The following is an 18,767-nucleotide window of genomic DNA, read 5'->3' on the forward strand; positions in this document are numbered from 1 at the left end:
TGTTTGTTTTGCTTTAAAATTGGAACCTTTGAAAAAGGCAAAAGGCAGCTTATTGTTCTTTTCCCCCTTTCCTCAGTGTATTATTATTTTAAACATATGTAGATATTTCACAAGTTGCAATGAAGCTAGAATATGAGATCACTGCCTCCTGAAAATCGGCTTGAGATGGAACTGATAGATATGATACATCCAGGGGTTTTTTTTAGCCTTCCTACAACTGTTTGTCTACTCTGTAGTGATATATTGATACAAAACAATTAATGGATACGTGATTGAGGCCACTCCAAGTAATTCTTGCCAAATCCTGACTTCTGCTATATTATAATTTGGGACATGGGCATTAACAATTGGCTTTTTAAGGAAACCTGGGTATAAATCCCTCCCTTGGATTGTGTTTGAATGTGGTGGACTTGGTTTCTTTCTTACTAACTTTCATTAACTATACTATCCTGTTACTATTGGGTGAGTGGAATAAGCTATCTCATCTGCAGAATGTGTTTTTTTTAAAAAAATCAGATGTTAATCCAGCCAGAAATGGATAATGAAGAAGCCATCTTGCTCATTCGCTCAGACAGCAAAATCTCTTGAATAAGCCCCAAGTTTAATGAAATTTAATCATAGGCTCGAGGGAAGGGGATAGCACTCTGCCTCTTTAAAACTCTGCTCCCTGAGGGGTTTGCCTATTTCAACATTGTTCCACTGCTTTTATTCTAGAGTTGCTGCAATCATTTAAATGCAGAAAAGTTTGTGTTTCTTTCACAATGTTTTTGTGTTGCTTTTGGTGATATCCAGTTATATCAGCCTATGTCTTATTTCTGGGTAAGCCACTCTGGAAACATCAGTAAACTGAATATGCAAGTTATACATTTAGAAAGCAATAATAATAATGATAATGATAATTTTATTTTTATTTTTATTTTTATTCCATTTATATCCCGCCCTTCTCCGAAGACTCAGGGCGGCTTACAAGCTTAGCAGTAGCCTTCATTCTATGTATATGCCTGCTTATTAGGGCTTTCACACACACCCCCAAGCGGCATTATTACAAAGTCAGCTTAATTGCCCCCAACAATCTGGGTCCTCATTTTACCTACCTCGGAAGGATGGAAGGCTGAGTCAACCTTGAGCCTGGTGGGACGCGAACCTGCACTAATTGCAGTCAGCTGGTGTTACTTAAGGAGGCGTTAGCCCACTGCGCCACCAATAATAATAATAATAATAATAATAATAATAATAATAATAATAATAATAATAATAAAATAGCCATTGATATGTGCAACATAGCCCAGACAAAATGAGGTGAGGTGTGTAGTGAATGAACAGGCAAGCACTCCTCTACTTGTTCATCGACAGACAGATGGGTGAGTTTCAATCCACATATAAATTCATTTCAGAAATGGAATTTTCATCTGCCTAAAGGGCAGTTGTGTACCCTTTGGGTCACATGCAACATCATATCACCCCAAACCCTCCCTTGTTATTAGAGAGAAAACTGGTGTCTTTCTGAAACCCAGATGGAACTTGGCCGACAAGAGGAAAGAAACATCTTCCATCTTCACAGCAGCCTCAGAATGAAATGACTGGAAACTGTAAGGATCTGGATAAGAATCAAGGAGAAACTGAGACAGAGGAAAATCTGTTTCAGGATAAATTGCTATCACTGAAAGGATAAACATTTAGGTAGAATTGTTGCATAAGATTACTTTTAATTTGACTGTTTAACTTATTGTTTCTATTTTTATACAATTTTGTTATAATGATTTTTGAGCAACTTGTATCCTCGTTACATTATTTATTTATTAATTAAATTTTTATGCCACCCATCCCCCTGCAAGGTGATCCTGGACAACGTACAAGGTTATAAACTTAACCTGTCCATAAGAATTTCCTCTAACTCAGCGACATCCTGTGGTCTTTATCTTTTCTGGTATATATTTTCCTATATTGGATTTATTATTATTAAACTTGTATGTTGACCAATTCTCAGTTTCTCTGGTTTTCTTTTTGAGGAAAGGGAGCAGAAGTGAAACTGACTAGTATTCTGTCTGTTTTCATCTTCTCTTCATAGAAGACCAGCTGGCTGCTGCCAAACTGATCCTCCCACCGCCCACCCACCATCTCCAATCAAGATTCTTGAAATAAATATTTAGCAGATTTGCTCCAAAGATAAACCATTCTGGGACAGGGAAATGACAATTAGTTGAGTCCAGGAAATGGGAGGCAGAAAGTGACAAGAGTTCTCACCAAGGACAGTAATAGTTTTGATATGATCTCTCAAAGTCTTTGCAGATGAGTCAGAAATGAACCAGCTCACATCCTGAATGTATTTGACTGTGTGAGATTACCAAGGTCTAGAACAGTTTTAGAATCCTTGTGTAGAAGCTGTTAGTGATGAGATTGGAGGAAAATAAGTGACTTTATGTTGAATAGTGGTCGTGAGTTGTTTTTCATGGTTTCCTTTGGATGTGTGTAATCTATAAATCAAATCCAGGCTATAGACTTTATTGGGATGCTTAAATCTGCAGCTGTCCAGAAAAACAGGAACTTCTGGTCCACATTAGTAAGTCAATTAAATTTAAGGTTTTTATATAGAATTTAATTTGCCTGGCATACATAAGACATGCAGAGATTCATCAAGTATGTAAGTGTTACAATTGCTTAATCTTCCCTAAAATGTTCAGATACTTTAGTAGAGGGATCTTCAAACTTGGCCCTTTTGTGATTTGTGGACTTCAACTCCCAGAATTCTGGGAGTTGAAGTCCACAAGTCAGAAAAGGACCAAGTTTGAAGACCGCTGCTTTAGTACATTACTGATTAAAGCATCTTTCCCCCAGGATTTAAAACACAAACTTCAATAAGCAAGTCTCCAATTAAAGCACATATAGATTTAACTAAAATCAGAATGGTAAATATTTAGTTTAAAGAACTCACGCTCTACTTTTGATTCTGAAGACAACTCCCAAGATCTTTTAAAATAAAAAAAAATCTCATAAAACAATAAAAACTGAAAGCAATAAACACTTAAAATCAGAAGTGTGTTAAGCAGAGAATTAACGTAATATTTCAAAAACTTTAAAAGATAAACATTTCAGGATATTTACATCTATCAATAATCATTCTTTGGGAGACATCCAGAGTCTGATATAAAATGGTAAAAGGTAAAGGTTCCCCCGCACATGCGTGCTAGTCGTTTCCAACACTAGGGGCTGGTGCTCATCTCTGTTTCAAAGCCGAAGAGCCAGCGCTTGTCCGAGGACGTCTCCATGGTCATGTGGCCGGCATGACTAGACCCCAAAGGCACATGGAACGCTGTTACCTTCCCACCGTAGTGGTCCCTATTTTTCTACTTGCATTTTTTACGTGCTTTCGAACTGCTAGGTTGGCAGAAGCTGGGACGAGTAACAGGCACTCACTCTGCTACGTGGCACTCGGGATTCGACCCGCCAAACTGCCGACCTTCTGATCGACAAGCTCAGCGTCCTAACCCACTGAGCCACCGCGTCCCTTGGTTTGATATAAAATGGGCAGATATGTAAATGTTTTAAATGAATAAATATTTTATTTTATTTAGCAGTTTCCCCCCAAAATCGCAGATGATCATCCTGTCTGCTCTATTATAGAATTATATATAGACTCTCCTTATTCCACCACTGCGGTTTTCTTGCAATGTTCTACAATCAAACCTTTTGCATAGATATAGTTTTCTGCCTCTTCCTCAGTCCACATCTGGTGCCAATAGTTGCAGTACAAATCTTTTCCAGCAAAGGGATAAAGACCCTGTATGCATTGGCACAACACCTTCAGCCAGATGCTCTCTGGAAGGTTCCATATTTAGAAGAAAAGAAAGCATATCACACCATAACAAGAGTAGAACTGATCTCTGAGAAAAGGAATCAACTCAGATTCTCATTTGCTATACTTAAATGTTCTCATTTTACCTGCTGCAATATCCAGATTGTGAGGCCCTAAATATTAGGCAGATTTAAGCAAAGAAACTGACACGTAAAATTATGGCTTTCTTATGTCATGAAGGTCTGCCATTTTAAAAAGGCTTAATATTCAGGCAGAACAATGGATGGACTGGAAGCCAGATAAATCTCTGCTTGGCTCAACAGGCTTAACTCTGAGCAAAGCCCCAGTATTTTGTGAAAGATGCATTGTTTGGAAGCACTTGAGGGCCTGGACAACACAGCTAAACCAGGATCTGGATAAAGAATGGCTTTTAAGAAACACATTATACCTCAGGGCAAACTAGCTGGGTTTGGTTAGAAAGCTGCATTGTATTTCTGTGAAAACTTAGTGCTGCCGTTGTGTTTTTTTTCCTAATCAGAAAAAAACACCACAGAGTTACTGGTTCTAACTGCAAAACAGGAAGAGAGCAGAAAAAATAAAATTCTAGGAATACATGTACATCTCATACAGTTCTGTATAAATCATAAAGCCAAACAGAATTTTGATTACATAAAGGAAAAAAGGAGAGCAAGGGACACTCATGTCAGAACTGCCACCATTTTTGTTGAGCTTTGTTTTCACATTTGCCTGTGAAGTAACCCTTTCTTCTACTGCATCTATTTTAAGTGACTGTGTTCTCATTTTTACTCCAAGTCAACACATAAAATAAATGGCCTTTTTTCTTATTTCAGACACGAGGAGGAGGAGGAGGGTAAGAATGTATTCATTTGCTACTGAGCTTAGTCGAGACCCTCCACTTTTTCTGCTTTTGTGAAAGCCAATGGTTATCAAAAAACAAAACAAACCTCTAAGGAGCCTAATAGCCAACAATTCTTCTCTAATTAGTGGCCCAGATTGGCATCCATGCTTATGACTTCATTAATCATAGCTTGGAAAATAACTGCTAAGAACTGCTCTTTTCTTCACTTCTCCACTTCAGGACAAAACTCCTGGCAATAATAGTCAGCCCTCTCAAGTAAACCAGACAGGAAACATGACTAGATGAGCTAATTCTACTTTATTCTAAGGCTACATTAACAGAATCTTGCAAGTCGGAAGGTGCAAACTTCCCACCACTACTTTTAACCTGATCAGTTAGGGCAAGTTCTTCCTAAAACTTTTTTTTTCTCTGTTAAGCCACTGAGGGCTCCTGCTTCTCTCTCCTAATTGTTTCTTAGGCCACATCTCTTTCCCTCATTCCCCAAGGTCATCCACACATTCCATTACAAGTATTAATCTAAGGTCTGTTGGTTTTGATGTAATATAGAACTCCAGTTTATGAGAAGCTAGGATTTTTATAATGAAGTGGAAGGACCAGAGAAAATGAGGACATCATTCACGGCCTCACTAATCTTAAATCTGTGGCTCTGTTTCCTATACTGCAGCCCTATGTATTGATTCTCTCACTGCTTATACTTGCTGATGATTATTTAAATAGGAAAGCAAATGCTTCTAATCTCCTTTGTTGATATGGTTAAACTTTATATCTGAACTACCTGAATATTTTGGGTCACTAGTTGTTCAGGAGGCTGGCAGGGCTACCTTTTAATCAAATGGTCGGCAGTTTGGCGGGTCAAATCCCGAGTGCTGCATAACAGAGTGAGCGCCTGTTACTCGTCCCAGCTTCTGCCAACCTAGCAGTTCAAAAGCACATAAAAATGCAAGTAGAAAAATAGGGACCACTACGGTGGGAGGGTAACAGCGTTCCGTGCGCCTTTGGTGTCTAGTCATGCCAGCCACATGACCACAGAGATGTCCTCGGACAAATGCTGGCTCTTCGGCTTTGAAACAGAGATGAGCACCGACCCCTAGAGTTGGAAATGACTAGCACACCTGTGCGGGGGAACCTTTACCTTTATCTTTATTATTGCCTGGGTCAGAACTGCATTTCAAGAAAATATCATTGAGACTGCAATAGGCATATCACCTTGAAAGTGTCAGGTTTTTTGATCTAGGAGTTATAAATCATCCATGAACCTCTCTCCCAGAATCCCACAGTTCTGAAGATTTGCTCATGGGTCAGTTTAAGCCTCTGAATGATAAAATGATGCCATGACAAAGCTTACCATCATGCTAAGTTCCAGGTTATTTGTTGAATTCTTTAACTTTCCTTCAAATAAGGAACTTTCATTTCAAATCATGACTGCTACTGCATAAAGAATAACATTTCATTGTGTGGTAGCATGTCATCTGTGAAGTCCCTGGAAGGGACTTCTGGCTTGCCAAAACTCCCAGCTCCTGTAATTTCTGTAAGATGGATGCATATCATGACAGGGTACAAGGCCTCAAATATCTAACAAAATAAGGAGCTTGATACCATCCTACTATATGAGCAGAGACATGCTAGCTTTGTATTGATTTTACAAGCAGAGCAGGGAATTGGGATTCAAGATTAAGAGGGCAGGATAACATACTTCTCTGATAGTCTGGATAGTAGAGCAATGACTTTCTGAGACATCTCTACTTAAGAAGAACTAGTATTTAATTAGCTGTCAGTTCTCTTTGAAGACTCTAGATCCTCAGTCAGCTAAACATTTCTAAAGTGTACCTACAGGTCTAGTCAATCCTTGTTTTGTTTTCTGAAATCAGAATTCTTGAATGATGCAAATACAGGTGAGCAGCAAAATGTCTTTTGCAATAGTCTAACAAACTTAGCAGTGGTTATGTTAACATGCACTCATGCAGTGGGAGAAGTGGGAGTCAGTTTTCTGATTGGTATAGGATTTACATTTGCAATAGAGTCTGAAATAAAACAACATAAAAAAACTGCATTTCTTCACTGAAGTTTTCTAAAGAACTCTTTATTGGCAATTAAGGCAAAATTAACCACTGCTAAGTTTGTTAGACTGATGCAAAATACGTTACAGTATATATACTCCACTGCTTAATTATTCCATTCATTCCTTATGGATGATGAAGATAAGTTTTGTATGTTGAAGCAAGTAGGATCTATAAAGGCAGCACCAAAACTTAAGATAAATCTACACAGGGAATATACATGAACTAGCAAACTGAATATTCTTGAATACATCTCCATGATTTTATCTTGTATTCATTATTCTATATGCACAAAGCAACATGAGACAGCCAAAACAGACTGTCCATACGTAGAGGAAATATGCTTTCATTATCAGATATTTGTAACAAACAACAGAGTATAACCATTTTTTTCCCTAATGTTCACTTTTCCTATGGCATAATATGAACCACCTTTTAAAATAAAATGCTAGCCTTTGATTTTTATCTTAAATGCATCAGGGAGTAAGTTCCATTGAACTCAAAGAGAGTTATTTTTTAATAAATATCTCTCAGATTATGCTGATGATTAATTCCTTGGATAATCCAGAAAGACAATACTTACAGCATTAAGTCCACCCAGAAGGAGATAATTACTGCAGAGAGAACCCAGCACATGCTTCTGTGAGGTGGCACTCACAGTACAGTAATAGTTTGCAGAAAAATCTGATTGCTCAATTTCTCATGGGAATAAAGAATTGGATCCCCTATACTATTTCACAAAAGTGTAAATTATATAGAAATCAACCAGAAGAATTCTTGCAGTAGGGCTGGCCATTCTTTTGATAACTCAGAATCTACATTTCATTTAATGGGGGAGGTAGCCAGGTTGAGGATAACAGGAGGCAAATTGATTATATCATGACATCATGCAAATAGTGACTTCTGGGTGTGTGTGTGTGTGTGTGTTCATCTGTTTTGGCAGAATTGCAGACGAAAGTTTATTTTCTGTAAAAATAGGCAAGAAGTTGTCCCTCTGTTTGCCAGGAGTTTCTAGCCAAATTATGGAGACATGATTTTGGGAGGCCCTAGGGACTGCAGAAAAGGGCTTTGAGCATTTACAAGCAACATTTTTTATAATATAATTCTAAATATATTTTTCCAAAATAAACCCAAGTAAATTCACTAGCACATATTTTTAAAAGAGATGTATAGTACACTTCGTCCTATATCTAGCTCTTCACAGTATTTTTTAAAAAAATAGAGAATAGAGAATAGAATAGAGTAGAGCTGGAAGGGACCTTGGAGGTCTTCTAGTCCAGCTCCCTGCTCAAACAGGAGAACCTATACCAGTGATGGCGAACCTTTTAGAGACCGAGTGCCCAAACCGCAACCCAAAACCCACTTATTTATAGCAAAGTGTCAGGGGCTGCATCAGCATTGTGGTGCCCTCAGGGTGGATGGGGGGTGTGACCCACTAGGTGGGCGTGGCTGCAGTGGTCACGGCAGACTGGGTAGGTGTGGCCACTTTGATGCTGCTCATGGGGGGGATGCCTGTGGGGGCTGGGCAGGATTGGTGGAGATCCAGAGGGTCTCTGGTGGTGAAGCGGTGGGCAGGAGGCTTGTCCTGCAGGGTGAGGCAGGGGGTAGGGTGGGGGTACCATTGCTGTGGGGCAAGGCAAGGCAAGGCAGGGGCAGATGCTGCCTGACACCATCAGCCCCCGCACACAGAGGCCAGCGAGTGCATGGGGGCGTGATCTACTACCTCTACTCAAGCTTGCTAGCTGGCTGCTTTGCCTTCTTTGTGCTGGGCAGGGCTGCTGCTCCAGGCAGCGGCGGCAGCCTAATGGACCTGCTCAAGCTGCTGGCGGCAGCAGGCGTGCCCACAGAGAGGGCTGAGTGCCGCCTCCAGCACACATGCCATAAGTTCACCACCACTGACCTAGACCATCTCAGACAAGTGACTGTCCAGTCTCTCCTTAAAAATCTCCAGTGATGGAGTGCCCATGATTTCTGGAGGCAGGCTGTTCCACTGGTTAATTGTCTGCACTGTTAGAAAGTTTCTCCTTAATTCCAGGTTGCTTCTCTCTTTGATCAGTTTCCAACCATTGTTTCTCATCCTTCCCTCTTCAATATTAGGCTGAGCCCAAGGGAGGGAGTCTCTTTGTGCCCACAGGTGATCTAAATCCAGTCCACCTTGAATTCCTTTGACTCTTATCTACCACCAATTTGCTTTAACCTTTAGTAATTCAGATTCCTGTAGAGACAATAAGCTTGCAATAAATCTTTATACTCATTTGAACTGGCTGAATCTTCTGGTTTTCCTGATGCTTGACATTTTATTCTCTACCATCTGTGCTTACAACTGAAGCCTTAGGGTCAGACTGAAAAACGTAAATATTCATAATCTTGCACAATCTATTTAAATTGTCAACAGTAAATATAAGTCAGCAACCAGGAGACAGTGAGTTCTAGCTCTGCCTTAGAAATGATAGCCAGCTGGATGACCTTGGGCCAGTCACTGTCTCTCAATTCAACCCACCTCACAGGGTGGTGGTTGTGAGGAGTATAGGATAAGGAGTATTACGCATATTTGATGCCTTGAGTTATTTAGAAAAATATTAAAGGCATGTTGGGAATCATAGCAGTAGGGAGGCCGCAAACTCAAAAGTAGCCACCATCCTTGCGTAGCTGCAAGAAATGCAGAACTGACCCCCCCAATACTACAAAATCCATCAATCAATCTATTATGGTCACAGACCAGCAAATAAAAGCATTAAAACAATAATAATAGTAAAAAAAATAAAAGATAGAATAATATATTGTGGTTGGTGGTAGATTAATAGTTACAGTTTGCCTAATTTTACATACAGCACAGCAGAATTTGGCCACATTCAGCAAAGCTGCTTCATACTGATCTTATATCAGTAGTTACACATAAAAAAAGATCAGTATTTCCTGTATATTTTATTAGGTAAGGTGTTATAAATTGAGTCAGTCAGTCCTTATAGAAGATGCAGTACAGCAGGATGTGAGCTATAATTCCAATGGGCCTTTGTCCACAATCTCAGCTCATATGGTGTTCTTTTGTATTGGCCCCCCAAAACTGCTGTGGGGAAGTGCGTTGCAGTGTGCTAAGGTTAATGACCTTCGAATTTTTGGAACGGTTATTTGATATAAATATCTTGCTGCTTTAAAGGGGGGAGTTTGACTGCTCAAAAAAGCATTCTTGGGAAAAGCCTGATCTTGGATTTCCAGATCTTTATTACACTGTTAAGTGGGCTAAGCGCACACTCATACCGCCATCATTAGAAGCACTTCCCCGAGGAAACCAAGATACTGGAGTTTTTGTGAGAAGGTCCTGAACCATACTGATCTGAAACTGTCTTCTAGAAGGAGAGAACTCAAACATGTAGGGAAAAAGAGTACTTTTAATCCAATGGGGAAAAGTATAAATCCATGTACCTGTTTTGATTTAGGCTAGTCCTCCCTCCCTCCTTAGTACTGCATTTGGGATGCAGTGGGCTACCTAAAATATGGCTCTTAGGAGTTTGGACTGCACCTTTTGCAGAGGAGTAAAAGAGGAGTAAGGTCCCAGCTGAGCACCAAAGCGTAATTGTGTGCGAGCCTTAGTTGAATATAACTTCCGTGTTGCAGAAATATACTGTGCTCCTCAGGAACCCCTAAGCTGGATAAAGCCTTATTTATCTGTTCCCAGGCTGAGGCTGACAATCTGGTGATATTCCTATATAATAAGAATGTAATAAAGGAGCAAATTCCAACCCTAAAATGTGGGTGTGTTGCTTGTGCATGACAGGGCATGATAATAAAAAATAAAAACAAATATTTTTAAAAAGACATTTCTCTTACAAACCAAAAACTTGTAGAAGTTCCCTGAGAATGGTCTCCAAAATGAGTGCAAAAGCTCAGAAAACCAAACCTCTGGTCCCAGCAACTGACCCAGATTGAATCCTGCAACATTTCAACCCTTTTATGCATAATTAACCTACACTAGCAGGTAGTCATCAAGCCCATGCCTTAAGATCAGACTATCTCCATTCAGGTCTAGTAAATCCTTTCCCTTTCTTGTAGTTTCATAGCCAGACAGCATAATATATTTTTATTCCTTTCATTGTTAATTCATGTTCTTTTTTCCACTTAGTTCCTCTTACACCTGAAGTTGCAATCTTCCATCTGCCATGTCCACCAGAAGGGCCCACCAATATTAATCTTCCCATTATGGTTTTGATAAATAGAGACTTTTACATAATTTCTTTTAAATATGTTAGTGACGTGATAAGACTAGGTTACTAAGATTACAACTCCACTACAACAATCTCTGCTAATGGTAAAGACACTACTAGCCACTTCTGGCACATTTTGGCCAGTGTCACAAGCACAAGCAAAGCCCAGTTTTCCCCTCAAATAGGCCCACACTACTGTATGAAAGCTAAGACCACTAGTCTGGAGAACGTTTGCAAGCCAACATGTTACTGCCTGTATCCCATCCACTCAGAGGTGAATACAGTATCTATTCACACATACATATATATATGCATGCACCCTGTGCACACTCCAATCTGTGCAAAAAACTAAAATTTTAGTTTAACCGGACAACTCAGACTGTAAATAGTCTCAGTCTTGTATCTATTTAATTCAATTTCTGTATTTTTGGTTTGTCCTAATTTAGAATATAAGAGTTAAAATAGCATGGTAAATCTAAAGCCTTAGTTAAAGAATGGTAACTGATGGAATAAAAATGGTATTTATGTGTGCTTGCTGAAGTTTATAGCTCATCCTACAGTGCAAACATAGCTAATCTTTGTTTAAATCTGCCTCCAGTTCCTTTTTCTATTTTCTAATATTTCTTAGTTACATAGTAATATAAACGATAACGTTTTGATTCATGTAGGGATGTGGAGTTCTCTAAGCTACAGGAAGTTGCAGTTCAGGCACTTCTGGAAAGCTACAACTTCATCGTAGACTAGGCAGAGGAAGAATTCCCAGGTGTGCTTTTAAAAATATTCAGAAAGTTATATTGCAGATAGTTGAGAGTGTTAAAATTTGGGAAATCATTCACACTAAGACTTGTGACTTGATTGTTGCATGGCACAATAGCTGTCCATTCAGAACCGAAATTCAGCCTTCATTCTCTCAATCTGCCCTTTCCACTTTCCAGGACACCTGTAGACCCAGCAGAAGCATTCATGCAACAAATTATATATTGGTTAGAGTTTTTCAGACTTAGCTTGTTGTCTGAACCTAGCTGACTTGATCGTCTCAAAAGTGCTTTTTCAATTGGACTATGTTTGTTTGTTTGTTTGTTTTCTTGAGGAAGAAGATCTTACGCTTCTCATCCAAGAGGCTTCATCAGTTCATTAGTCAGAACTGATGAAGCTTCTTGGATGCGAAGAGAAAGGTCTTCCTCCTTAAGAAAAAAAAACATAGTCCAATTGCCTTTCGAAAAAGCACAACTATGACCTGGATGGTTGAGAAGCTGCATAGATAGATAGCTTACTACTTGATTATTCCAGTGTGTTTTTTTTTTATGCAAACCGAGAAAAATGGTTAATTCGGTAATGGGGTTTTGCTTCTTCTGCGCTGTGGTGTCTTTCCAAACCCCAAAAGCTATTTTGGCTCTGAAACTTGCTGCATGGATGGTGGAATGCAGCCTCCTCGTTTGGAGCACCGAGCCGATTTCCCCGCCCCACTTCGAAGCCAGATCTGTTGAAAGAATTAAAGGGAACAAAGGGAGACGTTCTTCCCCGGCTCCAGTTTGGGCGAGAGGAGGCAAGCAAGCAACTTTGCAAAAACTCAGGACTGGGAGGCGGGGCAGGGCGAGAATCAGGCCAGGGCCCCAAAGGCGCTGGCCCAGAATCAGCAAGAGACGGTGTCTAAAGGCTGGAGACCTCCGGAGAAAAATCGGATTCCCTCCTCCCGAAACTGGCCAAGCCCAGCGCCCGCAGGAGCCGGACTTTTCTTGCAAAGCCAACGGCGCCCGAGGAGAGCTTTGCCCCCCCCCCCAATGGCCTCTCCAAGGGTCTCTCCCAGAACCAAGCCCTGGCGGAGCTCGACCAGAGAAGTGGCCCCGCAGGCTTTCAGGAGCAAAGCTGAGGCTGAGAGGAGGGAGAGCGGCGGGGGGGGGGGGGAAGAGAAGGGGCCGTTCGGGAAAGTCCAGGGCGGCCCCAGCCCCCTTTCTTTCCTAGGAAATGGAGTCTTGGGAGGGGGAAGCGGCAGCCCCAGGCAGGGTGGGTGCGTCGGTATGTGTATAAAAAGCACAACGCGAGGGAGCCAGCAGCCGCGGGATTAAGGAGCTTTGTGAAACTTCTTGCCTGCGCGCAAAGTTTGGCGAGGGGGGGGGGGGGAAGCGAGACTTCCCTCTCTCTCTGCAGTGTTTTGCTTGAAAACATTTGAGAATCCGATCCAGAGAGACGGGCTATGTCCTCGAAGGAAGGAAGGAAGGAAGGAAGGAAGGAAGGAAGGAAGGAAGGAAGGAAGGAAGGAAGGAAGGAAGGAAGGAAGGAAGGAAGGAAGGCCACTTACCTGTACTGGGAGCTGGGATGAGCATCGAATCCCCTTGGGGGTCTCCATCGGGCGAGTCAGTGGAACGGCTCGGGAGGTCGCTTCGCACCTGGGACATCGGAAGGAGCCCGGCGAGGAGACGCCGCCGCCGCCGCCGCCGCCGCCCGCAGAGACACAGAGGCAGACAGAGCGAAGTTCATTGAAGACGCTCCCTCTCCGGCCGGCCCACAAGACGCGCTCACCCCTGGGGATGAATCAGACGCTTCGCTGGAGAAACCGCCCCGCGCCAGCCCAGGCTTCCTAAATCTCTCGCTCCCCAGATCGTCCCCCTCGCCAAGGAAGCCCAACCCGACGCAAACGCCGCCTCCGGCCACCTCTTCGCCGCGGTGAGATCCCGCCAGCCCACCGCTCTCCAGCCCACTTCCCAAAACAGACGTCTAAACACACACACACACACACACACACACAAATCCCCAACACTGGGCAAGAGGAGGGGACTTACTTTGGGATGAGTCTTCAGCCCCGCTTGCAGCAGCGGACGGTCATCCTGCCGCCTTCTCCACCTGCGGTTCTCTCCCGTTGCTCCGCTCCCCGGCTCCCCCCGTCGCCCCTCTTGAAACAGAGCCCCGAAAACTAAAGGTTTTTGAATGCCTCCTGTCCTTCGCAAGGGATGTGACTTTTCTCCCTGTACACTTCTCGAAGTTTTCCGAAGTAAAGAAAGCCAGAACTGGGAAAACGCGTTCAACCGCTGGAGTTGCCCGCCTTGTTCTTTCTGGAAAGTTTCGTTGCAAACGGGCAAGTTTCAGCCTCTTCCCCCTTATCCTGTAAGCTCTGCCTCCCGTCGGTTATTTTTTAAAACAGGAAATTGCATCCAGTCTTGATTACTCAGTTTCCTTCGAGCATGCGATATTTGAAGTACATAGAACCCATAATAAGTAGCTTGGCACAAAATTGGTTCTCCTTTTTTCTTTTGAAGCACTAAAAGTAAACAAATGCGCTCACAGCATCCTATTTCCCCCCCCCCCCCAACACACACACAAACCTGCTTCAGCAGTGAAAAAGAAAAGGGACAAGACAGTATGAAGGCAATTTATACTTCAGGAAATAGAGTAGCCAAAATGACATCTCCAAACTAAAAAAAAAATCAAAGCAGCGTGTCATGGTGCTTACATCTTATTTTTCAAAAAGCAATATGAATATTAGATTGCAGAATTATTTGGGAGTTAAATTAAAAAAAACACCTTGATTTAACTGGAAAATAATATTCCAAGGGAAGGGGGAAAAAGCCCCTTTACTGAATTTAGGTTACCCCAGATATATTCACATTTGTCCAGTTCAAAGGAAAGTGTTTCAAAATCCTTTCTGTGCCTTACTCTGACATCACAGGATTTTTTAAAAAAAATGTCTAGGCAATAAATTTCATGCTTGCCAAATAAAGAACTAACTACCAGTGTTTGTCAAGCATGGCTACATTAAGATATGTAAACTTCAACTCCTAGAATTCCTCAGCTACAGGGCCTGGGGAATTTGGGGAGTTGAAGTCCACACATTTTAAAATTGCCTGAGCAACACTGTTAAAAAGGCACCTAAAGTTTTTGGAATTACATCTTCAGTTGCTAATATTTTGTTTCTGGATGTTGCATTATGGATAGTGCTTTTGAAACTGAAAAACAGGCTGAGTTACATTCAGATGGATACATTTACAACTGGCTACAGAGAAAACCTAGTTGGGCCGTGACCATATGGGAACTTTCATCTCAGTGATGGCACTAATCTTACATTTCATAGTAATTGAGATTAAATGTAGCCTTCTGATAAGCTTGGAGAATGATTGCATGCTGTGTGAAAAGGGCCCACTTCAGTGCAGAATGCCATTTGCCTTCAGTATCATAGTGGTCCTTCGATTATTATTAATAAAACAAATGATGGTGCTGATGATGCTGGCACAGAACTGTATTCAGCATCTATAGAGTTGAAGTCAACATGCTGTGCTTTTAGTATGCTGCTGATCTTAAAAAGCTAAGCGAGACCACACCTGGTTAGAAAGGAGTCCACAAATCCCAGAAATCCCAGGGCTGTAGGCTATAATGGGAAGCTGAAAAAGCATCTCAAAATAAAGCAGTGGCAAACCAGCTCTGTACTGTTGCCAAAGAAGATTCACTAATACATGCAACAAACCAACTAACCTATTTTCCTTCTTTAACAGGTACATAAATTCACTTAAACGTCTATATGTTAGCTGCTGTGCACTATGCAACTAATGAACAATGTACCAGGACTGTTAATTCAGGACCTCTAATAATAACAAAGAGGGACGCGGTGGCTCAGTGGGTTAGGACGCTGAGCTTGTCGATCAGAAGGTCCTGAGCTTGTCGATCAGAAGGTCGGCAGTTTGGCGGGTTGAATCCCGAGTGCCATGTAACAGACTGAGCGCCTGTTACTCGTCCCAGCTTCTGCCAACGTAGCAGTTCAAAAGCACGTAAAAATGCAAGTAGAAAAATAGGGACCACTACGGTGGGAAGGTAACAGCGTTCCGTGCGCCTTTGGCATCTAGTCATGCCGGCCACATGACCATGGAGATGTCCTCAGACAAGCGCTGGCTCTTCGGCTTTGAAACGGAGATGACCACCGGCCCCTAGAGTTGGAAACAACTAGCACGCATGTGCGGGGGAACCTTTACCTTTAATAATAACAAATAATAATAACAAAAATAATGTAGAATATATTCTATGCTCATACATGGATAGTGCAGAGCCCTAAACTAATACTCTAGAAGACAAAACAACTTTCAGAATGATCAGTTAAAGTAGACTCAAAATAACATAATGAAATTTCATACAAACCAATGTCAAGTTCTTCAGTTAGAATTTTTTTTAAAAAAAATGTCTTGTCTTTGCATGCCAACTGGAATCCATTGGGATCAAAATAAATGTAATAAATAAATAAAATCCTCAGAAGTATAATTCTCAAGTCATGGTAAGCAATAATTCCGTATAATCAATTAAACGTACCTTGAGTGCTCAAAGGCCTCAAAAGAACTCAAATGGCAAGGTCAACTCCCTACAAATGCCTCCTTTAATTAGATGCCATGCATTAAAGTGTCCTTGGACAGGTTTACTAGGAATTTTGTCGTTATAGTTTGACAGTTTTGGAGGACTCAGGACTGGGAAGAATGCTGCATTGTTCTCCACCAGGTTCTTTTAGGGTTGAACAGACAAAGGAAGTTCTGACAGAGCCCATGTTCATTAAGCATAGCACTATAGCCTGTGATACCCATCAGAAAGATCCTGCCACTTCTTTTGAGTCAAGAGTTAATTGACTGATGAAGAAGTTGATCTGATTGTGACACCCAGCTAGTTGCAAGTATGTCCTTGTGGGTGTGCCTTGGATTTTCTGACTGCTAGGCAGCAGGAGCTATGAATCACCCTCCAAACATGTCAATGCAGCCACTCTGGCTATTTTTTCTTGTTTGTTTACTTGTCAGCCCCGGGTGACTAATGTATTTTTCAAGGTACATGCCCATTTCTGTTCTTTCCTCTCCCCCTTTTTAGTGCTGCTGGCTGGAGCAGGCAATTTTTGAAAGAATTGACTTCACATCACATATTTGAACTGAATTCCTTTCTTTATCTTCTCAGGCTCATAGGGGGAAATTGCCTGCCCTTTGGTAGCTGTAGGAGAAGCCCAGATCCCCATTAATTAAAGCAACTGCTTTGATGATAAAATGCCAACTCATCCCCTTCATTCCTTCTACTAAGGTTCATACTTAAAGGCAGATGATTAGCTTGAATTTCCATCCTCCCCCATACTTCATAGCTCCTTATTTGTCTTGAACCAAGAAGTTCTAGTCTTCCCTTCTCTTCTGCTTGTAGGAATTTCAGGAAGCACTTTCCATAATTACTTAAACCTGCTGGCTCTTTTAGGGGTGGTGGTGGTGGTGGCATAGCTTATCAGTCCATTCCAGTCCAGACAAACCACAAGAGGACTAAGTGGAATGTCCAAAGCAATGCATGAACCATCCTCTATTAGTTTTATTTGTATCGATTCCCATCATTCTACTAAAAATTAGAAGGTATGCAAGAGAGTGATTCCAGGCTAGAAAAAACAGTTTGAAAACATTTATTACAATAATTTTTTATATAATTTTTTAGATCCTTAGAAGCCCCTCCTTTTTTTCTTGAAAAGAAACCTAATAATAATAATAATAATAATAATAATAATAATAATAATAATAATAATAATAATAATAATAATAATAATAATAATAATACTATAATAATAATAATAAAATAATAATAATAATAATCTTGGAAGAAATTGGTTTGTGCAATATTTGAAGCCCCTGATAAAGATTCAAATAGATTTCTGTTAGAATTAAGTTTTAGAAAAAGTCCTAGTATAACATTATTTCAGTTATCTACAATATTCTTCTTTGTGTGATATGATAAGACAATACTCTCAAAATAAATTTGTTGATATTACACTGCAGGTAATGGTGATAATGAAAGAAGGAAAGAAGAGTTTTGAAGAAAATGGGGCAATATTTCAAATGAATGAATCCCCCTCCCCAAAAAAGCAGTTTTGACATGAATGGATGGTTGAGAATTCATAAGAAGGCAATTATGATACCCAAAAATGAATGAGAAAAGTAATTTTGGGGTGACTATGGAGCTTTTCAATAATCCAAATCATGGTTTTCCAAAAGGTAACTGGATTTTTTATTTTTTATTTGAAAACATTTCACTTCTCATCCAAGAAGCTTTTTCAGTTCTGAAGAAATTTTGGTGTGAAAGAAAAAAAATCTAAAACATTTATTTGAAGTATTCAAAATCAGTGTATGTGTACACAAGACAACAGAATGAATATAAATCTAGGAGTATGAATGATTTGATTGCTTACGATGAAAATTTGGTAAACTGAAGAAGGGTAGATGGCAAAGAAATATTCTTAGTGTTCTCTTTGAGGGAGATGAGCAGTCCAGAAATGCAAAATATAAATAAATAAGTAAATAAGTAAATAAATAAATAAATAAATGGATGATAGATAGATAGATAGATAGATAGATAGATAGATAGATAGATAGATAGATAGATAGATAGATAGATGATAGATAATTTGTCAAAAATGGTTCTTAGGGGGAAATGAACATGGAAGGAAAGAAGTAAAAGCAGAATGATGGCAGGAAGATAATGTATGAGTCCTGTAGAAAAAACTTAAACTTACAAAACTATGGGTGGAAAGTGGACATGAGGAAATACAGAAATGCTTGGAACAATATGGAAACCTATTTCAAATCTCTACAAATTGTACGGGATTATAATAATGGGAAGCAAAAAAGGAATAAGTAAATGAATGAGACTGTGGATAGAAACACAAATATAACCAAAAAGATTGCTTAAAAGATGAAGGTGAGAAAACATATAGTATAAAGAAAAGAAAATATTGCAAAGAGAGTGGTCAGAGAGCAATGAAATGTTATAATTGAAAGAAGCAGAGGGATTGCAAAGTAATCTGAAGGAAATAAAAAAAATGACTGGGTGTGAAAAAGATTTACTAAGCA

General features: G+C 40.4%; 1 protein-coding gene across 2 annotated transcripts in view; it reads right to left on the reverse strand.

Annotated features, from left to right (window-relative positions):
• The window catches only part of MDFI (MyoD family inhibitor), a 51,887-nt gene extending 37,942 nt beyond the window's left edge, over positions 1-13,945 (reverse strand). Inside the window, exons 1-2 of one of the 2 annotated variants that reach the window (XM_083359874.1) lie at positions 13,713-13,945; positions 13,232-13,454 (exon numbers count right to left, since the gene is read on the reverse strand). In XM_083359874.1, coding sequence (XP_083216000.1) covers positions 13,232-13,328 — 97 coding nt within the window. In that variant the 5' untranslated portion in view covers positions 13,329-13,454; positions 13,713-13,945. Of the gene's footprint in view, positions 1-13,231; positions 13,531-13,712 lie in introns of those variants that run through there. The other variant, XM_083359875.1, reaches the window with a different exon arrangement.
• Positions 13,946-18,767: the final 4,822 nt, after the last annotated feature.

The sequence above is a fragment of the Vipera ursinii genome, assembly GCF_947247035.1.
Source record: "Vipera ursinii genome assembly, chromosome: 3".
Classification (NCBI taxonomy): Eukaryota; Metazoa; Chordata; class Lepidosauria; order Squamata; family Viperidae; genus Vipera; species Vipera ursinii.